Source organism: Papaver somniferum, chromosome 5, assembly GCF_003573695.1.
Source record: "Papaver somniferum cultivar HN1 chromosome 5, ASM357369v1, whole genome shotgun sequence".
In the NCBI taxonomy this organism is placed as follows: Eukaryota; Viridiplantae; Streptophyta; class Magnoliopsida; order Ranunculales; family Papaveraceae; genus Papaver; species Papaver somniferum.
The window spans coordinates 130,628,350-130,648,620 of record NC_039362.1 but is presented as its reverse complement, the minus strand read 5'-3'; the positions used below and the strand labels follow the sequence as shown (position 1 = coordinate 130,648,620).

General features: G+C 37.7%; 3 protein-coding genes and 1 long non-coding RNA gene across 5 annotated transcripts; 2 read left to right on the top strand and 2 right to left on the bottom strand.

Moving 5' to 3' along the window:
- Window positions 1-1,801: 1,801 nt before the first annotated feature.
- LOC113279600 lies at window positions 1,802-3,619 on the bottom strand. The gene is made up of 2 exons (XM_026528281.1): window positions 2,727-3,619; window positions 1,802-2,495 (listed from the first exon to the last, which is right to left on the bottom strand). Exons 1-2 carry the CDS (start codon window positions 3,617-3,619, stop codon window positions 1,802-1,804), a joined length of 1,587 nt encoding a protein of 528 aa, XP_026384066.1.
- Window positions 3,620-10,914: 7,295 nt separating this feature from the next.
- Window positions 10,915-12,644, top strand: LOC113282712 (hydroquinone glucosyltransferase-like). The gene has a single exon (XM_026531770.1). The coding sequence runs from the start codon at window positions 10,981-10,983 to the stop codon at window positions 12,409-12,411; it is 1,431 nt and encodes a 476-aa protein (XP_026387555.1). The 5' UTR covers window positions 10,915-10,980; the 3' UTR covers window positions 12,412-12,644.
- On the bottom strand, window positions 12,540-14,468 carry LOC113282713 (probable protein phosphatase 2C 27). 2 transcript variants are annotated; one of them, XM_026531772.1, is made up of 4 exons: window positions 14,131-14,468; window positions 13,770-13,973; window positions 13,401-13,612; window positions 12,540-13,255 (listed from the first exon to the last, which is right to left on the bottom strand). In XM_026531772.1, exons 1-4 carry the CDS (start codon window positions 14,293-14,295, stop codon window positions 12,661-12,663), a joined length of 1,176 nt encoding a protein of 391 aa, XP_026387557.1. In that variant the 5' UTR covers window positions 14,296-14,468; the 3' UTR covers window positions 12,540-12,660. The 2 variants fall into 2 exon arrangements, with proteins under 2 accessions (XP_026387557.1, XP_026387556.1); XM_026531771.1 differs by having other exon boundaries at window positions 13,770-13,976; window positions 14,131-14,464.
- Window positions 14,469-18,948: 4,480 nt separating this feature from the next.
- Window positions 18,949-20,231, top strand: LOC113277809. The gene is made up of 2 exons (XR_003325146.1): window positions 18,949-19,099; window positions 19,233-20,231. It is a non-coding gene; the product is annotated as an uncharacterized LOC113277809 (long non-coding RNA).
- Window positions 20,232-20,271: the final 40 nt, after the last annotated feature.

The window sequence follows — 20,271 nt, the reverse complement described above, 5'->3', positions numbered from 1 at the left end:
GAAGAAACGAGATGCATATATCTTGAGAATTCTATTGAGGATCTATGTGAATAACGCAAAGAAAGATTCCACACGTGAAGCTCATCTCAAAGCTAAGTCTTATGCAGATGAACGCTTCCTTTGGAGGAGGTGGAATCTCTTGATGTTTCTGATAATGAAGCCATCCCTGAGCCTGATAGTGATTACGCTAATGAGAGTTGTGACGAAGAAGTTTCTTCTCCTGAAGATCAACCCAAGGAGAGTGAAGCTGGTAATGATCTTCCTCAGGATCCGAACCTTACTGTTGATAGTAGTCTTCTTGATGTTTCAAATCCTGAGACCGCTCCCCATGTTGAAGCTCCTGCTAAGACTTCTTCTCCAAGTGTCGCTCCTACTACTGAAGCCGAGGTTGATGTCGAAGTTCTCAAATCTCATGAAGATTTACTCAAGGATGATATTTAGTTTCTTTATAAGTTTGGACTTCTTTTTTGTTGTTTGGATTTCCTTCTACCTGTTTTATATTTCAAGAAGAACAAGTCTGTTTCTATGCAAGGTTATTTCTAAGTGTGCGAATAATACCTTATTTCTTTAACTCCCATACTTGCCTATGTTATTCGCATTTTAAGTAATAATCTTGTTTTCTTCTTTGTGCGAATTTACCTATGCGTTTCTTTATCTTCATTCCTGTGCAGGGAATTTAAATTTTGTTCCTGCGAAATGTTTGTTAACAGAAATGGTTTATGCGAATATAATCACCTTTGTACATATAATCTATAATCTTATTTAGATAGCCACTTTTATGTTTTAAATGATCATATTATACGTTGAACCAGGTCTCTGGGTTTGATAGTGAGATCTTATTGAGCCTCCCTAAGTAGAGGTCTTAATCAACCCCTCCTATTAATAGGACTTATCTTTTCCTCAGGATAATATTCTGGTCGTGCGATAGAGTCGCATGACGTCTTTATGCTTTCCCGTAGTGACCCATTGACCCTATTTTATCATCTTTCGTATTATTGCCTCTTCAGGATATATTAATGCATTAATACGACAAGTCTAATTACTCCCATGAGCAAAAGCCTTATGATATTAATGTCTTTGACACAATTCATCTCCCTGATGGAGGGTGCCGTCCTTATACCTCCCCCGATGGCCCCTTCAAGGAAGCGTACCCCTACCGGGTTAGGGTGGGCTCTTCCCATCCAGTGATGCAACAACCAGCTGTTTTCGCGGTCTTTTGTCCCTCTGCCGATATGGCTTATGGTTACAAGACCTCACCCTAGGTGGGGTTTCTTGAGGACCGAGTGTATCATAGCCAGGACTTGCCAAGAGCGGCGAGGTACGCTCCAGACGCCCCCGGCACTCTTGGCTCAACCGTGTACTGCGGCGCCCTGATCGAGTTTCTACACTCCATGATAGAGAACTTAGTACCTTAATCTTTCGACTAAGGAGTCTCTACTGGATATGCTTTTATTTCTCCCCCAATATCCATGACTCGGATTCCAGGGTTGGTATGGATTTCGCCCGAGCCATGCATTACTAGGTTTCCCTCAATTATGACGTGCGTTAGGGCTTATTTATATTGCCTCTTGCACATGTGCGAACTAGGGTGCACGCCACAATTGGATTCCTAGCCTCCCTAGTTAGAGGTTTTAAGTTTTATTGCCTCCTATTGAGGTCTTATTGTTGCCCCATTCTTCTGCTCATATATTCTTATGAAACATCATATATTCTTAAAACTGTTTTTCGCATATACATTGCCAATTTATTTCTCTTTCTTTAATTCGCACATACATTGATTTTTTCATTCTTGTCGCGCGCTTTATGGATAATACTTTTTTAGATATATCCTATTCCATGGGTGATCGAGTTTTCGCCCGGTATTCTTCCGTTCTGGATCCATCAACTCATATGCCCCATTTCCGACTATTCTTTTTATTATATATGGTCCATCCCATTTCTTCTCTAGATTTCCATCTCCTCCCTTTTGATAAGGTGGTATTTCTCTTAGCACTAGCTCCCCTGGTTGGAATTCTCTTTTCTTGGCACACTTGTTATATTCTCTCGCCAACCTGTTATGATAATTTTCCATATATTGCAGAGCGACTTCTCTGTTTTCCTCCAAGTCATCTATCTTTGCTAAGATTAAATCTGTATTTAAATTCTTCTCCAATGCCTCTCTCTTGGTGGTTGGTATGATGACTTCAGTTGGTAGTACTGCTTCTACTCCATATGTTAGACAGAAGGGGAACATCCCTGTAGCCTCTCTTCGTGTCGTTCTGTATTCCCACACTGCATTGTGCACTTGCTCGCACCATCCTTTATTGTTCCCTTCCAACTTCTTCTTCAATATGTCTGCTACTGTCTTGTTGGTTGCCTCAACATGCCCGTTGCTCTGAGGGTATAAAGGGGTAGATTTTCCACTTTGTATCTTGAATGCATTCAACAACATTTCTATGTTTTCGCCCTCAAACTGCTTTCCATTGTTTGAAACCAACTGCACCGGGATCCCAAATCTGCAGATTATGTTTTCGAATATACAGGTAAATATACCTTTATCTCGAATGTGTTGGACTGCCTTTACTTCTGCCCATTTTGTGAAGTAGTCCGCTGCGACAATTAAATATCTTCTCTGCCCTGTTCCGGGTATGAATGGCCCAACAATATCCAAGCCGCATTCTGCAAATGGTCATACGCTTGTTGATGAGTTCAGTTCTGATCCAGGTGCGTGTATTATTTTTCCATGCCTCTGACATTCCTCGCATCTTCTCGATATTTCTTTCGCATCCTGGTGCATATAAGGCCAATAATATCCTTGCATTCTTGTTCTGTAGGCTAGAGATCTCCCTCCACTATGGTTCCCTACATCTCCGTAGTGTACTACTTTCAAGATTTCCATTCCTTCTTTTCGCGTCAAGCATCTGAGAGATGGTCCAAGGAATGATTTTATGTAAAGCACCCCTTCTCTTAATTCGTAATTTGTCACACAGCTTTTTAACTTGTGCGCTTCTAGTCTGTTCCTTGGTACCTTCCCTTTCTCCAAGTATGAATGAAGTTGTGATCTCCAATCTTCTTCTTCATCAGCTTTTCCTTCCTCTGTGTTTTCCACGATCATGACATCTGCCTCTTCTTCTTCTTTCCTGATGGATGGAAAATAGAGTGTTTCAATCTTTATGTACCGTGTGGTAGGATCCACTATCATTGATGCGATGAATGCTAGGGAATCTACGAATCTATTGTCATTTCTGCATATATGTCTCCAGTTCACTTTCTCTATTTTTGACGAGAGCTCTGCGACAAGTCCTTTGTATTGTTGTAGAGATGGTTCATTCATGTTGTATATGCCTTGAATTTGTCTTATCACTAACTGTGAATCACTAGTTATTCTTATGTCATCTAACTTCATCTCCACTTCGAGTCTTAACGCATGTACCACTCCTTCATATTTTGTCCCATTATTAGTAGACGCGAACTCTAATCTGAATGTGTGCACCACTCTCGCTCCCTTTGGTGATATGATCATTATACCAATACCATTTCCTTCTCCATTGACTGATCCGTCCACGAATATTTCCCATCTCTTTGAGTTACGCTCTGTTAGAAGGTCTTTGGGATTTCCCTGCTCTTCATCTATGTCCATCATTTCTTCCACACCTTCATCTTCTTCCAACGGAAATTCTGTTAAGAAGTCCGCGATAACTTGTGATTTGGTGAGGACAATACTTCATATTTGACTTCGAACTGCCCCACTTGTGCATTCCATCTTTCTATTCTTCCCGACCTTTTGGAGTTTTTCATTACAGATTCAATTGGTACTTTGGTTAGCATTCTAATCTTGTGTGCCTGAAAATAGGTGCAAAGCTTTTGTGTTGCATAAACCAGTGCGAGGATGAGCTTTTCGATCTTTGCATAATTTTTCTCTGCAGCATTGTACGTTTTACTTATGTAATATATTGGCTTCTCGATCCCTTCATCTAGGCGAAGCAATACGACACTCAATGCATGCGGTGTGGAAGCTAGATATATCAATAAATCTTCTCCTGGTTCTGCTTTCTGTAAAATAGATAAATTCATCAGATAATCTTTTATACTTTGCAGCGATTTTTCGCATTCTGCCGTCCACTCGAACTTGGTTCTCTTCTTCAGGATGCTGAAAAAAATGCTTGCACTTATCCGATGAATGCGAAATGAATCACCCTAGTGAAGCCAGTAACCCATTTAATTTATGCACGTCTTTTACTGTCGCTGGTGTGGGCATGTCGCGGACTGCTTGTACCTTTTCTGGATCCACCTGTATTCCTTCTTTTGATACGATGTATCCTAGGAAATTTTCCTGAGGCTACTCCAAAGATGCATTTTGCTTGGTTTATTTTTATCTTGTATTGCCGCATCTGTTCAAATATTTCTCTCAAGTAGTCAACATGATCCTCAGCCTCTTTACTTTTACCAGCATATCATCCACGTATACTTCTAAAGTTGTATGTATCCACTTTGCGAATATCTTTTCCACCATTCTTTGATACGTTGCACCTGCATTTTTTAAACCAAATGGCATCCTTGTATAATAATATAATCCTCTTGGTGCGAAGAAAGCCGTGTGTTCTTGATTTTCCTCTGCTAATGGAATTTGATTGTAGCATTTATACCCATCCATCAGAGATAATCTGTCATTCCCAGACGCAACTTCCCCATTTGCGGTATATCTGGTAGTGGGAAACTATCCTTCGGACGTGCTTTGTTCAGATCGCTAAAATCGATGCAAATACGCATTCCACTGTTTTTCTTCGGTACCACCACCATGTTTGCTATCCATTCTGGGTACTTGGCTGGTCGGATTATTCCTGCGTCAAGCATCTTCTGTGGCTCAGCTTCTATTTGTGGATGGTATGTTGTTGGTATCTTTCTTATTCTTTGTTTGAATGGACGCACGTCCTTCCTGATGTCTAACCTATGACATGCGAATTTAGGATCTATACTTGCATTTCATCCATGTACCACGTGAACATATCTTTGTATTCCTTTAAAAGGTTTATCGTCTTTTCTTCCTCCTCTGCTGCCATCTTGGTCCCGATCTTTAATATCTTTGGTTCTTCAGTACCTACATTTATATCTTTTGTTGGCTCGACTGCGGTAAAATTCGCTTTAGGTTCACCTAGTGGGGATGGCTCTTTGATTTCTTTCACTGGTGCTCCTTCCTTATCTGGAATTTCTCTCGGTATTCCTTTGCCCTCCTTCGCTCGTACCATGTAGACTCTGATTTCTTCTTCTTTCTTGGACTCTTTAGCTTTTCTCCATATTTTTTATCGCTTTTTCGCTCGTCCCTCATAATTCTTGACGTCTATTTGACTGCAATCTTTCGCGCTATCTGTGTCACCTTTGATTTCTCCTATTCCATTTGGCATTGGGAAACAGATGCAATGATGTAGTGTTGACGCTGCGCCTTTGATGCCATGTACCCATGGTCTTCCTAAGAGCATGTTGTATGATGTTTCCACATCCACCACGCATAATGTTACATGTGTTTGTATCTCACCCAATGGTATATTCATGATTATCTCACCTTTTGGTTTTGTTACCGCTTTGTTAAATCCATGAATGTTATACGCAGAGGGCATTAAATCTGCGTGATCATATCCCATACTCCTGAATGCATGGTAAAATAAAAATATCTACCGAGTTCATGTATCCACAAAAGTTTTGTTTTTCGCCCATTCATCCACTAGTTTCGTGTCCGTTCCTTTTGCGCTTCTTTTCACAGGTACAGTGATGACCAATGGATCTGTTCGCCCAAAGTTTTCTTCTGGTATATCTGCTGCCGCGAATGTGATCTTTTGATTTTTCCATTCCTTCAAGGGAGAAATCTTCGCAACAGTCAGCATCCTCCTTCCTTCAAAATCACGCTTATGTATTTGGCCTGTAATTCCTGCATGAAAATCTGCAACATTCATAGGTGATTTCGTTATCATGTTGCACTGTAAACGTTTTATTCCCTCTTTTATTCTAACATTCTTTATCATCCCTGGCGATTTGTTTTGTTGATGCTGATTCCACATGTCTTTTTGTTGCTCTTTTTTCCTTATCTTATTCTCCTTCCTTCTACAGATCCTTTTCTCGTGCTCTTTCAATGTTCCTGAAATATAAACAAGATCTCCAAATTCCACTAAAATTCTTCTTTCAAATCTATAGGTTTTTGTCTTACAAATCGTGAACCGATGACTTTTGGAATGAGTTTAAAGATCATGAGCTTTTAAAACTCTCGGAAATAATCAAAATCTTTGTTCAAAAAACAAGAATAATAAGAAACTTTTTTGAAAAATCCCTTTAAAACTTTCACAAACATGTGTAATCCCTTCTCCGAGCTGTATTCTAGCGCCAAAATGTAGTTGCAGGAAATCCCACAACTACACCCCTTTAATAATATGTGAATCTAACTAAGAAATCATGATGAAGAACACTTAAAAGGTTTTTATTAAGTTTAGAAATCAATACAAAATGATAAGATAAAACCTTAACTTGAGAAACAAATAACTTTCTCTCTCCTCAAGTTCTATCTCCACTATCCAAAAGATCTCTCCTAATACAATGTTGGTTGGTCCTATATATAGGAGTTTACATAGTGGAGGACAGCTAATAAAGCCCTTATTTTCGGTTCTGACTTGCGTTGTTGTCGCATATGTATAACGGATCTTCTCGCGCGTGCTCTTTTTCTTCGCACGACTCTTCACACTTTACTCGTGAGTAGGTGACGTCATCCGGTTCGTCATTTGGGATATGCTTGGTGTGAGGGCGTTCGCTTCCTTGTGAGAAGGTCATCTCGCATGATAATTAAGTGTGCGATATTTTACCCATACATTTTGCCTCTTCTCTTAGCGATCTTTTGTGGGAAGAAGAGCGATGAGAAAATCTTAAGTTGCTCATTTTGTCGCACCTTCTCATATTATTTGCTGCACCTTCTTGTTTATTAATTTCTTTCGGAGAGAGAAATTATATTCTTTCTTCTTCTTCATCGAGTTTCTTCACTTCGGAAAAGGTGTTCTTCATCCAATTCTTCTTGCAACTCCTGCTAGTGTTGATCTTCCATGGATCCTCTTCAAAGGTTTGTTTCTATTTCTTATATTGCTTTCTCTATTGCTTCCATTATTTCTATTTTTACCTTTATGTCGCCATTATTACTCTGGTGTTGTTTCTGTTCTTACTCCAATTGTTATTCTGATCATTCCCGTACTGGTGTTGTTGGAGTAAAGCTTCTTCCCCTAGTCCTCTCCGTATTACCGTCACAAACCTTAATCCTTCACAAAAGTCCAAGAGTGATGAATCTCTCAAGAGGAAGGCTTCGCAGGAAAAGGTAGTAAGAAACACTTTATTCCTTATAAACAATATTGTTGCTTCTGTTTCTTATCTGAGTTGTTTTGTGAAGGCTGGCACAAGCAAAGTTGGTCATGAGAAGAATCCTAAGAGAAGCAAGAATCCTCATGCGATCAATACCACCATGGTTTTGCCCAAATTCAAAAAGAAGTCTAACCCCGCAAAACAGCTTTCTTCTGGTGAGAGAGCTAGTATCTCCTCCAAGAGTGTTACTCCTCATATACCAGCGAGTACTACCGCGCCTTTAGTATTCTACACCTCTTCTGACGATGCATCCCATGCTTCCTTAAAGGATATCGCTGCCTCAGCTTCTCTAAATTCCTCCTTATCTCAGAAAGAAATTTCTATTTTCAAGGATGTCGCATCGACAACTCAAACTATCCCTCCTTCTACTGAAGAAGTTTTCGCGTCAGTAGGAGATGTTTTAATTTCTTCTTCTGTGACTATTCCTGTATTTTTGGGTTGCACAACTTCTTCAACATCTATTCTCATTACTTCCTCCTTGAGTACTGTGGTGACTACTTTTCCTCTTCTCCCAACTACTTCCTCTATTTTGGGAGCCACCTCCCTTGATTTGCGTTCCTCTGATGGTGTTGTTTCTGGAGCGAGACCTCTACTTGATACAATCAAGGTCGCACGTTCATCTACCTGCGATCCTTCTCAACTCCGTCTGTGCGAGTCTCTTGTTAAGTTGTTGAGCGATTCCCCTCCTGATAAATTAGCTAGGAGCGAGATCTTCCCTCAAATAGACTCATCGGTTAATTCATCTTTTGACTGTAGTCGTCGGGGCTAATATGTTCTGAAATCCACTTGCTTATATGATTATGTTTTGAAGTACGTCATGGTAGTTATCTAGAACATTAAGTGGTCTTGTGAATAGCTAGTTATCTATGTTTTGTTTCCGCGACATATGTCTATATGCCTATACATGATCCATGAGTAAGTTCGGTGTATATGCTGGACGTCTACAGTTGGACGCGCTATTGTCTTTTGAATAATGAGTGGATTCTTCCATTGCTAATAGGGGGTAACAAATTCCTCGAGGTTGTACTAAACATAGGAATGTTACACCCTCAACCGGTTTGATTTTCTTTTTCTTTTTTTTTAAGCATGTATCTAATAATAAAACTAGGAGGAAATTAGACGAGGGTATTTAGTACCCATGGAGTCGCTGAGTACAATTTGACTAATGAAAGTTGGAATTGTATATTCCCAGATTTTGGTTCCAAGATTCCCCGAGTGGCTTCCATCCGCTGCGTGATTAGCAAGGTCGTCCGCCGCTTGGTTTCCTTTTCTGTAGTTGTGCTGGGTGGCTTTGTGTAGTATCTGATTAAAATGGTACTTTATTTCCTTTATCATTCTCTTTAAATACCAAGGTGGTGCTGTAGTGGAGGTGACAAAGTGCAGAAGAGTTTCAGAATCTGTGTCGAAAAGTACTTTCATCCATCGTCTATCTGTCGCAGTTCTTGTGGTCAGGAGCAACGACCAGGTTTCTGCTATTAAAGCAGTAGTAATTCCTAAAGGTTGTGCAAGAGCCATTATGACTTTTGCTTCCGAGTCTCTGCAGATGAAGCCTGTCCCCGTCAATCCGGGGTGTCCTCAACCGGTTTGATACCCTATTAGCAATTTTGAGATTCTTGATCAGTTTGGTATATGATTGATAGAAATATGCACCATCCATAATGTAAGTGTGTTCATTTTTGTTAGCTAAAAATTCTGGTGTGGTATGCACTCGGTGTCTAGTGTGTGAATATAGAATTGACATAGGTTATGCGAAAAGGAACAATATTGTTAAATTTTATTTGTTGCTTGTAATTGCCCGACTCCCATACATTATTATTACGGGGCTGATCGAGAGAGTGGTTGCCATTGATCACTTACATAAAACATCCATGTTTCACTATATAATTCAGATCAAATTTAATTTTAGAAAATAAGTAAGTTTAAGTTTTTCCTCTTACAATAATATCCTCCACGATTTTCACCCCCATTTTCTTTTAATTCCGGCAGTCTTTCTTAGTAAAATTTATATCACTACTCTATATCATAAAACATGTTTTTCACATTTTTTTTACCATCAGTAAAACCTGAATCTCTTTTGTTTTCAAAATTTTATTTTCTTGGACGAGACCTCTTTTTGAAACTCTATTTCATACTAACATCATTTTTCGGTGGAGATTACTTCTACTAGTAAAGCACGTGGTTGTAAAATCAGCGACACAAATTTTTTTCTCGAAACCTTTTATTAGCAGAAGTATCTCCATTAGAAAATGGTAAAAATGGTAATTAGTGTGAAATGGAGTTTCTGAGAGAGGTTTCGTCTATGAAAATTGTGTTTTAAAAGAGAAGGAGATTAATGCTTTTTATTGATGGAAAAAAGAAAGTGATAAAGGGGATTTTAAGAAAAAATAGCGATTTTAAGAAGAGAAAAAACAAAAAAAACAACACTTTTAATTAGTGCTGAATGCTTTATAATTTAAATTTGGCGTGTAAGCAGTCCTTTTTTTTCGGAAAATGGGTCATTTGTCCAAATATTATCGCGGTTCTAATGGACGAGTAAAAAATAGTTTGGGTGAAATGACCAAAAAAATTAGTAAGGATGAAATTGGTTTCATCCTAGCTCAAATTTAAAAAATAGCAAGGATGAAACTGGATACATCCTGTGTAAATTAAAAATAAGAAAAAATATTTGAAAATGGGGACGATGAAACTGGTTACATCCTGCCTATTTTTACATTTTTGTCTGTCCATTTCACCCAGGAATTGTTGATTTTGGTCTTTTTAACCAATTTTGTGTTTTTTTTCTTTTAAAAGGCTAAAGCCGGACCCAGGTCCCTACCCAAATCCAGCAAGTTGGACTAGTCCCACTGCTAGACCCAACCCCGTCAAATCCCTCTGTACAACTAAATTAACTACAAACCTCTACGGTGGGGATCGAACCTCTGACTTCCTCCTTACTGGAGTTGATGGGATACCACTGAGCTATGCTCTTGGACCCGTGTAAGTAGCTTATTACAAAGAGATTGTGTAATTGAACTGTGGATGTTTTGGTATTGGTTAATGGCTACCCATACCTAGGATATGAGTGTGATGTTGACTGTATTTTGTTGTTTACTCATCAGCTGAAAATAAGGTTGCCAGTTTTTTTCTTTTGCATGAGATCGGAACTGTTCTTTCATGGACTCCCACCAGGTTGCAGCTTTCTTGTCCAATTGGAATGTGTCGTACGTTCTCTGCTTAAAGGCCCTGGAACAATCAAATTCCGCCAATAGCTTGTCCATCCGATTGCACCGCAGTTGGACCTTCCTCTATAGTCCAGTCCTTGCTGCAGGAGTCACATTCTACTCTCCTCCACGAGGCTCTGATATGACACTGCTGCGAGTGCCGCACTCACCGTTATAGGAAATATGACACTGCTGCGAGTGCCGCACTTACCGTTATAGGAATTATGATAGGAAAATTCTCCAAGGTGGTGTCAGGGAGAATTAACTATTATTTGTTCTTGCATTTCTATATAAACCTTAAGTTTACCAAAAAAATATGAATATAATATATAAAGCTCATTGATCCACTACTTTGTGCTCAGTTTTATCAAATTTCACCTTGTCTTCATATTTATCAGATCTTTGTTCGGGTATGGAGGAAACTTACCAATCTCTTCCTCCCCATGTAATTATTCTTCCAAGTCCAGGTATGGGTCATCTAATACCACTCACTGAGTTTGCTAAACGACTCGTTCTTAATCATGGTATCATAATTACATTCACCATTCCAACTGAGAGTATTAATTCTACATCTGAAGCTCAGAAATTAGTTCTTGATTCTCTTCCAGGTTCTATCAATTCCATATTTTTATCTCCTGTGAATTTAAGTGACATTCCGAATGATGTCCCTATTGGTTCCCGAATTGTTTCAACAGTGACTCGTTCCCTTTCTTCTCTTATCGAGTCGCTTAAAATCATTACTTCTAGTCATCGTGTTGTTGCTCTTGTTGTTGATATCTTTGGTACTAGTGCTCTTGATGTTGCTAACGAGTACAATATTACACCTTATATTTTCTTTCCATCAACAGCTATGTATTTGTCTTTGTTATACCATTTACCTGTTATGGACCAGGCTTACTCTTGTGAGTATAGAGATGTATCTCATCCAATTCAGATTCCAGGTTGTGTGCCAATCTGGGCCTGGGGGACCGATCTTCTGGATCTACTTCAAGATAGGAAGCCAGAAATTTATAACAGAAGTTTACAGTACTGGAGGAGGTTAAATATAGCTGCAGGTATTTTGCTCAATAGCTCTGAAGATCTCGAACCCGGTCCTATAAAGGCTTTGAATGGAAAAGAATGGGATAACCCGCCAGTTTACCCAATCGGACCACTTATTAGAACGGGTGTGAGCGATGATGGATACGATCAGTCTGGTTGTTTGCAGTGGTTGGATAATCAGCCAGTGTGTTCTGTTTTGTTCATCTCATTTGGTAGTGCAGGAACCCTCTCCAATGAGAAACTAACTGAATTAGCCTTGGGGCTAGAAATGAGTCAACACAAGTTCTTGTGGGTTCTAAGAAGCCCTACTGATACGTCTGCAGATGCAAATTACTTGAATTCCGAAAGCGTTGGGGATCCTTTTGAATTCTTACCAAAAGGGTTTTTGGATAGAACAAGAGTGTCAGGTCTTGTTGTTTCTTCATGGGCACCACAAGTGCGCATCCTTAGCCACAGATCAACTGGCGGGTTCTTAACTCATTGTGGATGGAATTCGACTCTTGAAAGTGTTATAAATGGTGTCCCCTTAATTGCTTGGCCACTCTTTGCTGAGCAAAAAATGAATGCGGTGATGCTTACAGATGATTTGAAGGTAGCTTTAAGGCCGAAAGTAAACAAAAATGGGATTATAGAGAGTGGTGAGATTTCTAGGTGTGTTAAGGGAGTTATGGGAGGAGAAGAAGGGCACAAGCTTAGGTGCAGGATGGGAGATCTTAAAGGTGCTGCTGCTAGTTCGTTGTCTGAGGGTGGCTCGTCGTTTAAGTCGCTTGCTGAGGTGGCAAACAAGTGGAAAAATCTTTAGATGTAATCTTTTACTATCCTGACGAAAAATAAAAGACCAGCCAAGGAGGGAAGCCAACTTGCGTTTACAAATGTATTAAGCCAACGGAGATTGCCGGCCAGGCCACGCTTCATCATTGAGCACAGAGCTTGTCCAAATAAACAGAGATGGTAAATCTTTATTACTTTCATAAATGTATATTTACAGTTGGAACTCAGGTGAAATACCCAAGAAATAAATCATGATTTAAACTATAAGATTTGTGAGTCTTTAACTTTCTAATAGACCTCTAAGACTTTGTAATCCTTCTGCAGAAATACTTCTTTTAATTGCAGATCTACTATTGTGCACTGCAACATCAACAGGTGGTTCCGAATGAAAACAAACGATTAGAACAGTCAAATTATCCATAGTTAAACCGTCCATTGCGCCTCGCTTGATTGCTTCTTCCACCATTTCTTTGCAACACAGCTTTACATCATTGTGCTCTTGAAGTCTTCTCCTCGCAAACTGTATTGCATTTTCGCTTCTAAATACATCCCAAAATCCATCGCTTGCTATGACTAAAAACTCATCGTCTTTTGTTAATGTTATCAGTTTAAGCTCAGGTTCTGCACTTAAAGGTCCGATTTGTTCTTCTCCGTTAGTTTCTTTCGATTTCAAACCTTTTATGTGCCAATCACCAAGCGCTCGAGTTATACCCAATTGACCATTCAGATATCCATCATCAATGTACCCTCCAAGGGATTCGATACGCTTCTGCTCCTTCACACAACATGGTCTGTGATCTTTAGACATTTCCACTGCTACCCCTAGTCTTGATAAAACTGCCCTGCAGTCTCCAACATTTGCTACGAGTAAAGACCTGCAATGTAATTTTCCAACAGTCAATATGTAGATTCGGTTTTAAGAGACACTGACATAACCACATTCGATTAGCAATGATATCTACAAACAATAAAGGAGTACACCTAATTGATATATATGTTGTTTACCAGCGGGGAACTAACCTTCCGAATATCATTGCGGTGAGTGCAGTTGTACCCGAAGACAAGGCTGACTGAAGAATGCAATTTCTTGCAAACCTCGCATCTGTTTCATTGAATGATCTTGTGACTACTTTCTCAAGTTCCAAAGGGAAATATGAATCCTCTACAATGAGGCGTGGTAAGTTGTCCCGAACAAAGTGCGCGGCATCTTTTCCTCCATGGCCATCAAATACCTGTGACAAATTCATGCCAGGTGCATTTTAGACTCAATTGAATTGGACGGCATCGATTTACATCTTTCGATTGAGTGCATACATACACAATTGTTCTCATTTCAAGCCTTTCTAATTGAGTAATGCAAAAAAGTATGATCAAATTGAAGAAACTTACACCAAAGAAAGAGATTCGTTCCTCCCCATCAAAAGAATTGCACCCAAATTTCTGAGCCAAATCACTTATGCAGACGGAAGTATCTTCCATATATTGTCGTCCTCCGATATCAGAACACTCACCGGATCGAATAACAGGTATAAAGTTTGGTAATTCATTCTGTTTACTGTCGATTACCACCTTGTTCTCAGAGATAGTCTCTAGCTGCTAAAACCCACAACAACATACACTCAGAACAATACAAGCAGGAAAATTGCAAGCTCAAATCACTGATTTGAAAACCCATACTTCAAATTTCAGTTCAAATCAGATCCAACTTACAAAAAATGGAAGGAAGTAAAAAACAACAAAAAGAACTTACAGGAGATGAAAGGTTGGTAAGTGATTGAATCCCAGGAGCAGAAATTTGAAGACTTTCCAAGTGAGTATTCATAAACCCATCATCAGAATCATCCAAAGGCCAGACCTTTTCTTTGTTCATTGTTTTTTCTTCTTCAACTTGTTCTTCTGAGTCTGTATTACACATAATAATGAAAATGAAAATGCAGGTTGGGAGGAGGAGGAGATGAAGAGGAATAAGAATAAAACTAGAAAATATTCTGAGGAATCTCTGTTTAAATCTTTTTTATCAGGTAAGAAAATGGAGACGTAATAATTTATTTAAGTATGTAGAAGAAATGAGAGAAAGAGATGAGTACAGCAAGTTGCAGTAAAGTCCAGATTTTTATTTTTTTTCTAAGCAAGGTATCGTTTGGTGGGGTATTCTGATGTCATGTTTTCATGTCTTTTTTGAGAAATATCGGTTAAAAGTTGGTACTTATGTAAAAAGGAAAGCCGAAATATCAAAAATGAGTTCACACTATGTGGCGGCTTAGATCCAGTGGTACCATTACGTTGACGCTGTCTCGACATTTTGATGCTAAATAGTAATTTTATTAACCAGCAACTATAGTTTAAGAGATTTACAATTTCATGTGTTATCAAAAACATTAGATTCCTGGATTTTTTGTTGCAATTTGGTAGATTTATGTTGGAGATTTTTTATCCTTACTTCTTTAGCTAAGTAGTCTACTGCTGAATTGTGTTTTTTTATTATAAATTTTATCTGAGTTCGAGGGAGATCTTTCAAAATTATCTTGGTCTCTTGTAGAGTGTTTTCGGCTGGCCAAGAGAAGCTTGTGCTCACCCTGTTGATATTGTCGACTAGTACTTTGCAATCGGAGACTATTGAAACGCTTGACAATATTTTTTCTTTTAACCAAGTAACTGCCTTTAATAAGGTTGTCGATTCTGCATCAAGAGCCGATGACGTCTTCTCCGAACCCGCTGAAATGTGCATAAATGACTCGTGGTCCACTGAGTAAAGAATAAAAACATAACCCATAAACATGTCTTCTTTCTTAAAAGAAGCGTCTATAAATATTATCCAATCTGTATTTAATCAGACCATTTGTAACTGACCGGATTCAATTTTTGGTTGTTAATTCCCTTTTGAATTGTTTTTGAGGGTATAGAGTGCAAATATCTGTTTATCTGGTCGATCAGTTTAATTGGGTCAGAAGTTATTTTCTCGAAGACTACCGAGCATCTGTATTTCCATATGAACCAAAGAATGGTGGCTATTTTTTCCACTAGGTTAACTGATTCTTTTTCCGAAATCCACCCTTTAATCCAATGATCAATCAAGTCAGTGTCTCCTGTCGAAATGAGCCTGTCAAGCGAGAACCTAAACCAGACAGCTCTAGCGAAAGGGCATGATCTAAAAAGATGATTGTCCGTTTCTTGAACTTGGGAATCACACATATGACAAATGTATGAGTTATGGTCTCCAAGTCGCACAGAGGTAGGAAGAGCTTTCTGAATTAATTTCCAAATAAATAATTTGATTCTTGGAATCACCTGAATTTGCCAAAAATTTTCCCATGGGAATTCAATCAGGATATTATTATCTTGAACTTGATTGATTAAGAAATTATAGATGTTTTTGGATGAGAAGTTTCCAGAATGATGATGTTTCCATCTCATTGTATCTTGTTCCTATATCCTTGGAGTTATGGCTTGTATTTTTCTTCTGTCACCTGAATTTACCAAATTTGCTAATTTTTTGGTTCGATGTTTAAATAAAAAGCAATTCGAAACTAGTTTCGATCAGTGTGTGAATTACGGATTTCAGTTTCATCTCGGCAGGGATCAGAAGGTGTTAACGGTTCTATCTCGGCGATATTTTGAGTGAAATTTCAGAAAATTTTGTTTTCGAATTTCACATTATTTAGCGAAACAGTTAATAAAGATATTATAATTAGACTAATTCGAACTTGCCTTTTATAGGACTTATTTTGGATTTAAAATGAACTCGCCTTGGTGGGATCTCTGCCATCTCGGCGAAATTTCAACTAGCTTCTAATCAATATCTCGTCTCGCAATAGTTGAGAGACTCATTTCGGCTAAGGATGAGATTTCGACCATCTCGACTGATATTAACTACAAAGGTTTATATTAAGGGTGTACATTGAAGTGGATAATTCGTATGCGAAATCCAAAACTACCACACAACAACCGAATTCAATTTGAAATCCAAACAAATGTCGTCTTTTTCACTTCAAGTTTTTATCGGGATACCAGAGTATATCCGATCCCGAATCATAAGAGAAAGAACAAGAAATTGTTAGAATTATTGCAAAAAAAATTGATCACCCATGATTAAAAAAGGGGATAAAAATAATTAAAAAAATGATGTTTTATAATAAAAAGAAAATTAAAAAAAAAAAGGAAAAAAAGATGGGAGATGTGGATATACATACACCTTGGGCATGGATGCTTTCATAAGTGTAAAAGATATATGAATCCATGTCGCTTATTAGTTACAGACAATTCAGACGTGGATATCTTCATATCCGCATTCTGGTAAAAAGAATCTAGAATTTCCGTGACTTCTAAGTTGATGTTATTCAGCTGTCACCAGCAAGGTTCTTTCACACCAATGGCTACGGATTATGCTAATGTTTCTTTAACAAGAAGCAATCTAGGTTAACAACTTACCCCAAACGTTTTTTGTGTTCTATGATTAAACAAGACATAAGGTTGTTGTCCACTTATTTCATTTCATTTATTTATTGTTGTGCAACTGGTCCACTGGATTTGATTTTATGATTATATGCTTTTTCTTTTAGCTATCAACAACCACACAAAGGAAACATAACTTTCCACAAGTGTCGTGTAAAGTGTGACTTCCAGCAGCAACCTAACTTAGCTGATTGTGGAGAGATCCTCCTAGTTATGTGGTGGTCCTCTAGGCTGTATCCTATGATATGTTGGGCTACATTTGAAGCCTTACTTACCAATGTCTCACTCACATTTGGCATTTTTTTTCTTTGATTACAACTCCCATGAATCTCATGGATTCAAATTGGCTTTGTTTGCATGTTTATGAAAATAACAATGAAAAGCAATTGAAACAAGCAGAAAAATCTATTGGATGTTTTGGAATTGGCAAGTTTCCAGAGAACAGGGACAAGAAGGAAAATAGATGATGTTGCTTGGGACAGTGATGTCATGGTGCTCTCTTGGGTTTGCACCCACGGGCAGGAGTTGCAACGTGAGATTTGTAAACAGAATCCACGAATTATGAAAGAAAGTTGGTCCAGAACCAAAACCAACAGGTATAATTGAGTTGCGTAATTTGGTTGGTTCGAGGATTATAGATAAATCTATCTTGGAGAACGTTGTCAACTCGTAGGAGTCCGATAACAGGGATGCACTAGGTTTTCTTTCGCTTCCTTCTGATTTTGCCTCTCCATACACCATATGTCAATGGGGAGTAGATGTTTTAGAGCAAGAGAATATCGGCATCTTTTTGGGGGTGGTGCATTTTAGCCACTAGGTGGACGCTCCCTCCATACATACATTCTATATATAAATTCTCTATATAAAAACAGAATTTTTTCGAGCGACGTGGTTAACCGGAGCTTCTGGTTCATTATGATCCCATCAAACTTTTTTAAAAGGAAATTTGTTTGACGTGGCCTAATGAAGAAAGTGAAAAATATATTCCGGTCCCAGCAGATTTTTTTAATAGAAAAGATATATTTTGTTGCCTAAAGCAATTATCTCAAAAAATAAAATGTTGCCAAAAATACATTATCAAGAAATAATCACATTTCACAGAAAAAATCAATCATGCATCAATCACATAATAAACCGCATAACTAATGAAGAAAAATATCCGATGACCAATGTCCGCTTACAATTCTTTTAATCATTTTTTCCAATTACAACTCTATTTTATCAATTAAAACTAAAAAAATAATTTCTTGATTACATTACATTCTACGAAGAAGATTACACTTCTGATGAGAATTGGAAAAAAAAAATAATAATAATCAAGATGGTTGCAGGTACTAACCTTTGAATCGGTCGTTGTGGTTTTCTTGCGAGCAAATTTTTTAGTGATCCTGTCCAACAATAAAATATACATAATTGTTAAAGCAAGGATTGAAATCTAACTCGAACCATAACAAAAAAACAAGCAATAACAAAAAAAGTGAACCTCATTTTCAATTTTCATATATTTTTCTTAAATTTTTTTCATACCATAAAATACGTCTAAAAATGGAAAATAAATTAATTATGGCAGATTTCTAAGTGGGTGATGTCTTGATATGTAATATATTTTTTATACAAAAATACTTGCCGCATCTAAAAGCGGTGATATGAGAATAATGTACAAATACGCCCCGGCTACGATGTGGTCGGGCCACATCCATTTTGTATGTGGCCACTCTTTATTTTTTGACACCTATTCAACCAAAAAACCTACCCCCTCCAAATCCCCTTAACTGTTTCACTTTTTGAGAAAAAGTTTGAAGTTAAAAATATAGAAAAGCAAAACAGTTAGGTAATAAAACAGTTTTCTAAATTTTTTCTTACTTTATATGAGGTGTCAGCATTTAAAGAGGGGCCACATACTTGAAGTATGTGGCCCGACCACATCGTAGTCGTACCGGTACAAATATATTTTCTAGCCAAAATTAGGAAAGTTTCGTAACTTTTAGAGTAATGTTTCCTACACCATAGATTTTTTTTCCCTAGATTAATATTTTTTCTGAAAATTCTGGGCTTGGATGTTTTCTATATAAAGCACTTGAACAAATGCAGGTCTCATCATTTACGTGCTGTTTTTTTTTCTTCTTCAAGGGTTTTGTATTGTTTTTTTTCAGTATTTTTAGCAATATATCCGTTGATGGTGTTTTCTGATCTGCATGTGTTGTTGTATCTCTTCTCACTGTATTGATGATAACTCAAGGCACGTGATGATGTTGTGTATTTATAAGGTGATAAATCTAATGTTTTGTTATGCAATATTTGTGTTTTGAGATTGTATTTTTGTTTATATTCTTAAGCTTTATGGCCATAATAATAACCACTGAATGTTTTATATTCTTTTTCTCTGATTTTGTTTTACAGTTGCAGGTGATAAGTCATCGCAATAAAGGTTTGTTTCTTATTTTTATGTGCAATAGTCTTTCTTTTACTGATTTTGCTTTGCAATTGTTGGTGATATAATCATGGCAGTGAAGGATGAAACAAAGAAATAGAATCACTTTTAGGGTCTTTTTACTTTTTTGTGTGTAGTGATCTTTGCAACTCTGTTTCTTATTTTTTTCCCTGTGGTTCCTATGATTTTAACCCAGCTATACGTTTTTTGTTGTTTTGTTGTTAAAGTGTGATCTATCAGATCATATAAACTCTATTAGCTAGGAAAGCATATTTTTTTTCTTTTACAGAAGTTTTATTTATTTGATTCTTTCGTTGATTTTATATTTTCGTCGTACCTCGCACCGAGGAATTACTTTATTCTATGATGAAACAAGAATAACAATGGAAGTCATGAGAAACCAATTCCCATAGGAGACCGATTAAAAAAAAAACTCTCATCGGAGCCAGAGAAACAAGATATTGTAAGGAGAAAGGTGTTTTTCTCACCACATGCATATTTTTCTTCTTAAAAGCTTTTGTAGATTTAATCTTACTATTTTTTTTCTCCATCTCACTTCTTTCTTGAATATCCTACTTCAAATTGTGAATACATAAGAGCAAATGTGTCGAAAAAGATTTATGCAGAAAAAATCAGGTAACTTGGTGTAATTTTGTTCATGGGCGAAATTGAGAGGCAGAGACGCGGGTTATATGCACAAGAGAAGGAACTTATTGTGGGGGTCGAGAAATGTCCTAAGCAAGGGCAGATTGTATGTTTTTCTTCAGTTTGAAGTTTGAATTACTTATTGGATCGTTTTCTTTACAGAAATTTGAGTTTTCACATGATCTGGTTTGCATGAAGTAACCGTCGAATCTTAAAGAGTTCCTAGCATGTTGGATTTTGTAATTTTTTGGTTTCTTATATGATGGGACATCTTATACCATTGCTATGATTCAGTTTAATGAGAAGTGTAATTGACTGGCAAATTACGTTGACAAGTATTTAAATTCCAATCAAAACACCCCT